This window comes from Salvia miltiorrhiza, chromosome 2, assembly GCF_028751815.1.
Source record: "Salvia miltiorrhiza cultivar Shanhuang (shh) chromosome 2, IMPLAD_Smil_shh, whole genome shotgun sequence".
In the NCBI taxonomy this organism is placed as follows: domain Eukaryota; kingdom Viridiplantae; phylum Streptophyta; class Magnoliopsida; order Lamiales; family Lamiaceae; genus Salvia; species Salvia miltiorrhiza.
The window spans coordinates 22,480,674-22,490,467 of record NC_080388.1 but is presented as its reverse complement, the minus strand read 5'-3'; the positions used below and the strand labels follow the sequence as shown (position 1 = coordinate 22,490,467).

The 9,794-nt window shown below is 38.4% G+C and overlaps 1 protein-coding gene across 1 annotated transcript; it reads left to right on the top strand.

Annotated features, from left to right (window-relative positions):
• The first annotated feature begins 695 nt into the window (after window positions 1-695).
• Window positions 696-9,487, top strand: LOC131008141 (uncharacterized). Its single transcript, XM_057935035.1, has 6 exons — window positions 696-801; window positions 6,933-7,203; window positions 7,838-7,997; window positions 8,573-8,674; window positions 8,976-9,023; window positions 9,279-9,487. The coding sequence occupies exons 1-6, from the start codon at window positions 696-698 to the stop codon at window positions 9,360-9,362; spliced, it is 771 nt and encodes a 256-aa protein (XP_057791018.1). The 3' UTR covers window positions 9,363-9,487.
• Window positions 9,488-9,794: the final 307 nt, after the last annotated feature.

Sequence of the window (9,794 nt, the reverse complement as noted above, 5' to 3'; positions counted from 1 at the left end):
CCTCCGATTGCAGAGATGTTCGTTCCTCAATATATTTACCAGGAACCTCCACGAGTCAATGTCAATAATTTTGAGCTGAAGACTGGTTTAATTACAATGGTCCAACATAATCAGTATGGAGGGCACGTTATAGAGGACCCTAATGCGCACCTGGCACATTTTCTGGAGCTATGCAGCATGGTAAAGATGAATGGTGTTCCCGATGATATTATCCATCTTCGTCTTTTCCCTTTCTCGCTGCGGGATAAGGCAAAGTCGTGGTATCATACACTGCAGCTGGGAGAGAATACCATGTGGGAGGATTTGGCTCATGTATTCCTACGCAAGTTTCATCCGCCTGGCCTTACGTTGAAATTGAAGATGGACATCGTGCAGTTTCAACAGTTTGAAGGAGAAAAGCTAGCGGAAACTTGGGAGCGGTATCAGGAAAAGCTCAGAAAGTGTCCAAGCCATGGGTTCGATGAAGGCACACTCGTGATAATGTTCTACAATGCCTGCGGGGAGCGTACATGGATGCATATGGATACAGCTGCAGGTGGCTCTCTACTCCAGAAAAGCAGTTCTGAAGCATGGAGCATTATTGATAGTATGACTTCTACGAGCTACCAATGGCCATCGGAGAGAATACAATTGAAAAAATTACAGCTGCTTCCAGTTCTGATCCTATGGCAGCGATGGTTACACAGCAGGCAGCGATGGCTACACAGCAGGTAGCGATTGCTACGCAGCTGGCAGAGCTGACTACTAAAATTAGTGAGTTGAATGTTAGACGTCCTGAGCAAGTTGTGAAAGACCCGTCAGGCATGGAAGACATTAATTTTATTAATGGCAGTAACTATGATAATTTCCAGTGAGAACAACCAGGAATGCATAGCGGAGGTCAGCAATATCAGCCGGGTCAGCAGCAGTTCTAGCTAGGAGGACGCCCGCATCCGAATCTATCTTATGGCAACCCAAACAATGCTTTGCAGCCTCCACCTGGGTTTTCTGTGTCTAGTGGAGGAGTTATCAATGAGCCGAAGAAGGGATCGCTTGAGGATATGATGCAACAGGTTTTGACAGAGGTGTCTAGCATGAAGACAACTGTTAATACAAGGATGACCAATTTGGAGTCTCAAGTGGGTCATATTGGAAATAATTTTTCAGCACTCTCCAAGCAAGTACAGACGTCGGAGACTCAAGTTGGTCAGATGGCCAACCAAGCAGCTGCGCAGAACAAGCCAGGCCAATTTCCTAGCAACACTCAGTTCAATCCGAAGAGCCAACATCAACAGCCTCAGCAAAATCAGCAATGTCATTCCATCCGGGTGGTTGATAATTCATTTGAGGATGAAGGTATTTCTGTTTCTCCCTCTCTTCCATTCCCGAGGCCAAGACTAGATGAGCAAAGCTCCAAATTTTTGGAGACATTTAAGAAGTTGGCAGTGAATATTCCTTCCGTGGAGATCTTGAGAAACAAGCCAAATGAATATTAAACTGAATTAATGCTCCGTTTGCCCGATGATCGTTTCTTGGATTATTATCAATTTATCATACAACGATTAATCCTAACATGCTCCTATGAATTTAACAGCTGCACGTTGGAGTTCAGAAATACCTGAAGAATTCGTCAATCTGTCGCTGAACAGGTCAGCCAACTTCAACGCTCCGTTTGACCCCTCAAACGACCTCCAATCGTATTTTGTGCAGAAATACGACTTCTTCGTCTTCGAAAGAGCTTTCCGTGGCCGCCTGATTCGTCTGAATCGGAGTTCTGTGGAGGAAGTTATGGCCGTTTTACGGAGACTGCCAGAACTTGGTTTCCGGCGAAAATCTGACTCCAGCTCTGATCTTCTCGACTGTATCCCGCTCAGCTTTCACCGTTGGATGGACAACGATCTATGAAAGTCCCAAGAGAGAATGCTCCACACGTTTTCCTGCGCCCCACAGTTCTCTCAAAAACCCTAATATTTTATCAGTCTTATTTTCCTGAGAGCTGACAGCTGTATTTAATAGAATTAAATACGTAGGAGGCGCCAGAAATAATGTAGGAGGCGTGTTCTCTCTATACTAGGGCTAGGAGTCTTTGGGCCAGTCCAGGGACCAGATACAAGGAATAAAGATGGGCCTCAAATAAATTAATTTATCTATGGTCAGCCCAGACCATAATTAATTTATAAATATCAGTTCATTCCACTAGAGAACCGATACTGACTTACCCCTTTATTGCCGGTGATGAGTCGGGGCTTGTATTTAGACTTATTAAATCTCCGTATTTAAAATATCCGACATCCATTAATTAATTAGAGCTCTGACAGCTTAAATTAATTAATCTCTTTATAAATCCTTAAGCAGTACCACTCAAACTTTATTATTACGCCTGAACTTAATCAACCTGCAGGGTTTAGCGTAATAAACCTTATTGAGCTCCTTAAGGGGATGTCATTATCCTATACCGGATACGGGTACTAATACAGATAATCAAATATCATATATTAACCGCTATCACCCAAGATACAGAGTACTCGAGTTAGTATATAACTTTCACCCATAGTAAGTCAAAGTGATATACGAATTAATATATATATCTGAATACTTATTAGTATTAAGATTTATAAGTCACCGAGATCTTGATTCTTCACTTAAGTCAGATAGAAGAATACATCTCAAACTGTGGTCCTATCAATACGTAATGACGTACCAGTATAGACAAGTAGCCAAGACAAACTACTTCCATCTATACTGCAGCCTAAACCAATAACTTGTCCTAGAGTTATTTCGGCTGTGATCATATTATATCTCTTAAGGTTATTCCAATTATATGGTCTTCTGTGATCTACAACACACCATATAATCTACTTATATAGGGATAAAGAACATACATATGCAATCATGAACACAATCAGATAGGAGATTAGATAGTGAACTTAGGAAACATTGTATACAAGCATAAAACGTTCTTGCTTTCAGTATACAAATCCAACAATCTCCCACTTATGCTAAAGCAAACTTTTAGTATACAATGCGTCTATTTACCAATCACCTAACACTTCTCCCACTTATACTTAAAGTTTCCTAAGTGGGTGTCATCAATCTGGCATCAATCGCATTCCCATCTTTCAATGACCATTTGCGATAAGCCTTTTGTGAAAGATCAGTAGGTTTCTCCAATATGTGAGAATTTATTCTTTGAGCACAAAAACCTCGATTTACGAATAATCGTATAACTTGGTACTTACTCTCCATGTGTTTAGCCCCTTGTGGTTCTTGGATTCCTTAGAGTTTGCAACTGCACTTGAGGTACCACGAAGGTGATGCTCTCACGCAAACTAGGAATCACTCTTAGACCCTGGAGGTAGTGGTCAAACCAAAAGGTTTTACCTCCCAAGGAAAACACATAGCTCGAGGTAATTATTCTTGTTCCGGTCAGCCTGGAAATCCAAAATCATACAATCCAAAAAGGAACTAAACTGTCTAACTGGTAAACTATCCTTATTCTCTAGTCATGGACTTGAGAATATAATTTTACCACAGTTCAGTATCCTTAACTAGGAATATACAGATATCTTACAATCATGCTAACTGCATAGCAAATATAAGATCTCGTACATAGTAATCCATACATGAAGCTATCTACTGCGGAAACGTAGAATACTGCCTTCATTTCCTCAACCTTAAAAGGCATCTTAAGACATAGTCTTTATAGATAAAGGAACGCCATATCTAAAAGGTAGCAATCCTTTCTTGGCGGTATTCATACTACAACGAGTATTCTCAGTATCAATGTAAGACACTCGAGATAAGCCCAACATCCTTTTCTAGTGATCCCTTATAACTTTGATCACAAAGATGTATACTGTACCTCCTTAGTCTTTCATATGAGACTGTTCGGATAACCATTACTTTATGTCTTGACAATAGCTCCATATTGTCGCCAATTAGGAGGATATTATCTACATAAAATGCAAGATAAACCACATCACCGATGACACGAGAGCGATTGACACGAGATGCTTCTCTCCCTCTCTCACGTAACCTCGATGGTTTAAGTGAGCTGCTATGGGTAAAATGATCCGAATGTTCTGAGCATGGCACTGGCGAAAATATCATCATAACTTATACCCTTACACTGGGCATAACCTTTCGCCGCCAGTCTAGCTTCGGAAGCTACGACCTTGCTCATTCGGGCCTGTCATTACCTTGTATACTCACTTACAACCTAAGGCATGAATGCCTCCTGGTAGCAAGATTTTCTAGTATACACCCATATTCTTAATGGATTGCTCCATTGAGGTGTGCCAAGAATCTACATTCTCGTCTCCCGCTAATTCCAAGTAGATATCTGGGTCGATTCTCTTATATTCACTACCAGGGACTGAATCCAAAGATTCTCCCAAGAACATAAATCGATCGGGTTATCCCACAACCCTCCCACTACAATGGATCTGTGGTGGCACATGTGTGTCAACAGTGCGTGCAGTGTCTTGTGGTACAAAACTCTTGCACACTTGGCTTGGGTGATGGAATCGCCTGTCTAATGTCTTCAATTTCTTGAAGCACACTATCTGACTTGGATTAGTGATTATTCCCATAGTCCACTTCTAAGAATCGTGTGTCATTGCTAATAACCACCTTCTGATTCTTTAGAACTAATTGCAAAGATGCATAACTCATCATCAAACATATTTATCCAAGAGTGACCTATTTCTTCTCTCCACTACACCATCTTATATAGGGATTACACGGTGTAGTAAACTGGGTTGGAATCCCAAACTCTGATAATGAATCAGAAAAGATCATTCCTAACACATTATTGGCCTTTTATCCCCTTTGTCATGAATGACCCGGTCTCCATCTTTTCCTCTATACAGGATTCGCAGGTTCCAAATGGTACAACCTGGACTGAATCCAATGTACTATTTAGACAAGAGCCTTTGGATCCTGTTAAGATAGATGTGACCTAATCTAGGGTATCAATATATGTGTAAGATCCTCATGAGAGATTAGCCTTAACTTTTCTCTTTCTTTTGTTCGATGATGTAAATGCAATATAAAGGTATTTTATAGACAAGTTATAGTATGAAGAGAGATGTTCAAAATACCAGAATAGACAACTTTGTCATTTCTTATGATAGAAACACCACTATCGAAAATGACATAAGATCCATCTATTCAAAATTTTGGAACATGATAAGGAACTCTCAAAAACTAAACTATGTCTTTAGAACTTAAAGACAAGGCTTCAATTGCAACAACTGCGACTCTAGTCACGTTGCCTATGAAGACAACCATCTCATCACTTCTCAGCTTCCTTGTCAGCCTAAAATCCATGCAAGGTGCAACAATCATTATCAGTTTCTCTCGTTATCCACTACTCACAACTGAGTAGAAAACGAGCTGACATGTCTAAGTTACTATAGCAAGTGAAGTACCTTAACCCTTTGCCTTGAGTATTGAAAGAAGAAATTTCCAATACTCAATCTTATCACACCACTACTCCCACTATTTCCCTTGTCTTTCTTGCCCCTTGGACCCTTCTTCTTCCCGTCATTCGACGAAGAAGATGACTCTCCTTTGGCAATAACAAGTTCTTGCACATCTCTTTCCCACAACTTCCTTAGCCGTAACTAGAGCATTCAACAACTCAAAAAGAGTATTAACTTTCTTGCTCATAACAGCGTTGAGGCGGAAGTTCTTAATTAAAAGACTTGGGAAGAGAGTTCAGGATAACATCGACTTTTGCCTCACCGTCGATACTCCCACTGAACAAGTCAAGTCCGTCAAAATTTGCATGACATGCTCGTGCATTGAGCTGTGCTCACTCATAAAAATAACAAGATTACTCTCATTAAATTTAAATGAGCAGCTCAGTCCGACTCTCCGAACACTTTCTTGAGATTCAGCATGATGCTAATAGCATCGTCCATGCCCTGATGTTGGAGCTACAAGGTTTGTGACATTATACTCATAATATAGCATATAACCACATTATTCGCCTTATGTCACCTTTTATGTAATTCATTTTTCTCATCAGTTGACTCATTATTCGGACCAATAGAACGTGGAGTAGTAAGCAACACAAAAATTGTGTTAGTTTGTGATAAAGATAAAAAACCAAAACTGCGTTTCCATTTTATATATGTGGACCGGTTAAAAGACTTTGTGCAAGAATAAAGAAACAGGAGACATAGACATATCTGAAAGTAACGAACATAAAGCACATAATTCGTAACAATAATATTGTAACCTTTTGATAAAACAATATTAATGAAACCTCCAACGGCTCAAAGAATCCCATGTGCAAGCCACGTTGGGTGGACGTTTACACACGAACTCCTTAACCAGACTATTTACCTAGTCATTTAATTTCCATCCATGTCAACTCACTACTACAAAAATGCACATACATAACGCTTCATATATAACGGTTTTTTTTAAAAACCGTTATGTATGAGCGCATTTTTTGAAAAGATAACGGTTTTGACAAAAAACCGTTATCTATGTAGTGTTGTCCATGAAAATAGATAACGGTTTAAGTTAATCCGTTATGTATGAGCGTTATCTATTAGTTGCATGCATAACGGTATTATCGAACCGTTAAGCCGACCGTTATCTATGAGCATTTTTTTATAACGGTTGTTTTAACCGTTATATATGAGCGCTTCAAAACTGTTATGTATTATTTATTTATTTATTTTTAATTTTAATAATATTATAAAAAATCAAAATCCTGATTTCCTAATACACCTTCCTCAACCCACAGTCTCATTCTCTAAAGTTTCAAACAGTACCTCTTTCTCGCCACTCTCTCTCGACTCCGGTCAGCGGCCGCCATGAATCGCCGCCTCCCTCTGGCGCGACGAGGTCGGCGCATGTTCTTCCTCCTCCTCTCCTTCCCTTTTGTGCCCTATTTCTTCCCGAAGAACAAAATCCCTAATTTCTAAATTTTTCAGCCTCCATTTCCTCTCTGAATTTCGCGAACCCTAGGCAACACAATCCGCCTCGCTTGCCACGCTCTATCCCCAATCTCGCCACCCCTATCGTCTTCGCTAACCCTAGGCACTGTGTCCCTCAGGTTGTGGCCCCTGTCCTCGCTAACCCTAGGTTTCGCGCCCCCATCTCGCCTGTCGTCTGCCTGGTTCCCGCCACGCCGCTTCGTCTTCTCTCCGTCGCGCCGCTTCGTCTTCTCTCCGCCGAGCATTTTTGGTTTTTTTCCAGGATCAGGTCCGTAATTTATCCTGAGCATGTTTCTCTTATTACTCAGTAATTGACCACTGGCATATGTAACTTCATGGTGTGCGTGCTCATGCTTGTATGTGCCATGCTTCTAATTTAGTTCCCTAAAATTGCATTGTATTGCCTTGTGGTCACTACTCTGTTTCGTTGGTATGGATTATTGCTTTCCTCTTCTCCAAGAAGAATTATTTGGTCCTTATTAATTGGCATTATTATATTTTCTAGTTTTTTTGCTGCAATCTGCAAAGAATAAATGTGTGAGTTAGCATTTGATATAGTAGATTTGGTTCCTGATTGTGTTTCAATCTTTTTAATAGTTTTTCTTGTGGATGATCTGTGAAAATATACTAGGGCTTAGTGACTCACTGTCTATTGACTGATTTTAATTTTTGTGTCAAATTTGGTGTAAGACCATTTAATATCCTTCCTATTGTCTTTGCCATTATGCTGAATTTTCTAGAATAAAGAGTCCACACCAGTACCACCACATTTCTGTTTTAGTGGTTTATAGGGTAAAACTATACTCTGCAGATCCTTAGAAGGTCGGATGAAGCATTCTGTTTTTGTCTGATGGTTCGTCAAAACCAAAATGGTTATTAGCTCATCCTTCTCTTACTTGCAGCATTGGGAATTTTTTCTTTGCTGGAGCTCGGATATTCTTTCAGTCTCTAGATGCTGCAATTTTCTTGTTTACACGTGTCTCACAAATTCCTACAGAAAGCCCGGTGCTACCAGTTATATCCACAAATGATAGGCTTACCTTGGTGCTTCTCTTTTTTATGGTAAATGTAGAGAGATAAGGTTAAAGATACTTGGTAATGGCCTGTGTGAATGGATGCAGGACACAAGGTTTCTACAAAAAAATTTCTAAAATTTAGATTTTATAAAGTTAAATTAGTTGGTTGCCTTTTATTTTCAAGATAATAACCAAACATATTGATCATGTCAATATTTGCTTTCAATGAATTGTAAGTATTGTCAACACTTCCTCGTTACTTTTTGGATTATCTCTTACACCCACCACCCTCGTATCCCAAAAAGCTTCATCTATATCATCTGATAAATTTCTTCACATATTAATTGCATATGTACCTATCGATAACTTTGAAGGATGATTGCATAATATAGATGTTTCATTATCATTTTTTAATTATTTTTAATGTTTCACATATTCACATTTTTTCATTTTTATTCAAGATTGTGACATTTCTTTGTAATATGTAGGAGCACTTTTAGCTTATATCATTGGATAACAAGTCATAATTAAGTTTGTGATGATGTTTATATGCACATGTTACTCCCTTCTAATAACCAGACTCAAGGCCTTTTCACCCTTTTATGTGGTTTGATTTAACAGGTCTTTCCATCTACAAATCAAACTGTCTTAGATCATTTAAACAATGTTGACTCCATTATCTATGCCATGGGTTCACTGTTTACTTTGATATGCCCCTCTCTGGTAAGCACTGTGTCCCTCTCTGCTAAACCCACTCGTTTTTTCGATTGAAACAGTTTATACCTAAAATAATTTCCAAAAATAATTATCTACCATTTTGAACAGTCTGCCTCCACTCTTTTCTTTTCTTTTTGCTCTTTTTTTATTTAGTTTTTTTCTCTGTTTGAGCAGTGAGTACATAACTCAATGCCTCACCTTTGAACTTCCTGTTTAAGGTCTCTCAAGAGTAGAACTGTTGGAATGCCCCTCCTCTTGGGAGTAATATGTAGTGTCAGTTTCCTTATTGCTTGTGTTTCATTTTCAGGTTTTACGTGGAATTGGGGAAAGTATTTCTTCACGATCATGTCCCAAGGTAATACAGTTTAAAGCTGCAAATATCTTGATCACATGTCCTTAATATTTCTTGTCTAATTAATATGATTTGATCTAATGAATTCACCTTGATCTAACATCATATTGTTATCAAAGGATATTGGTTTTGAAAAGTTTTCGATAGTTCTGATAGGTTTTGTCCATTTTACCAATCACTTTGATATGCTTTTTAAGTGTTTATCATGATGCTCTATATTGTGATTCTTGGTTGGCTCTTTGTATGATTTTGTGGCAGGTTTGTGGTGGATTAAATGAGCCGTACGTTGAGCTGAAGAGGCTTGTGAATTCACAAGAAATGTTGTACCATATGGCTAGCTAGTTGCATATTTAATATGTTTAGTATTTTTGTAAGGCATAATAGTATAGATAAAACAGTTGTTGAATTTTGGCTATATTCAAATCTTGTATGAATTCTTTTTTATGATAATAATATAAAATTAAATATTTTGGATGATATATAATATTATTATTGTTGGTTTTATCATTTATACTGTTATGTATAAATTAATAGATAACGGAGAAATATAAATCTAATTACGGTCAAAAACGTTATACATAACGGATTACCAAACGTTATTAATATCAAAAAACCGTTATGTATAGGTGTGTACATAACAGTGAATATTAAACTTTCATGACGGTTTGAAACGTTATGTATAATACTATAGATAACGGATATAATCCGTTACGTATATATAAACAATCGTTATGTATAATAGAATAGATAACAGATATAATACTATAGATAACG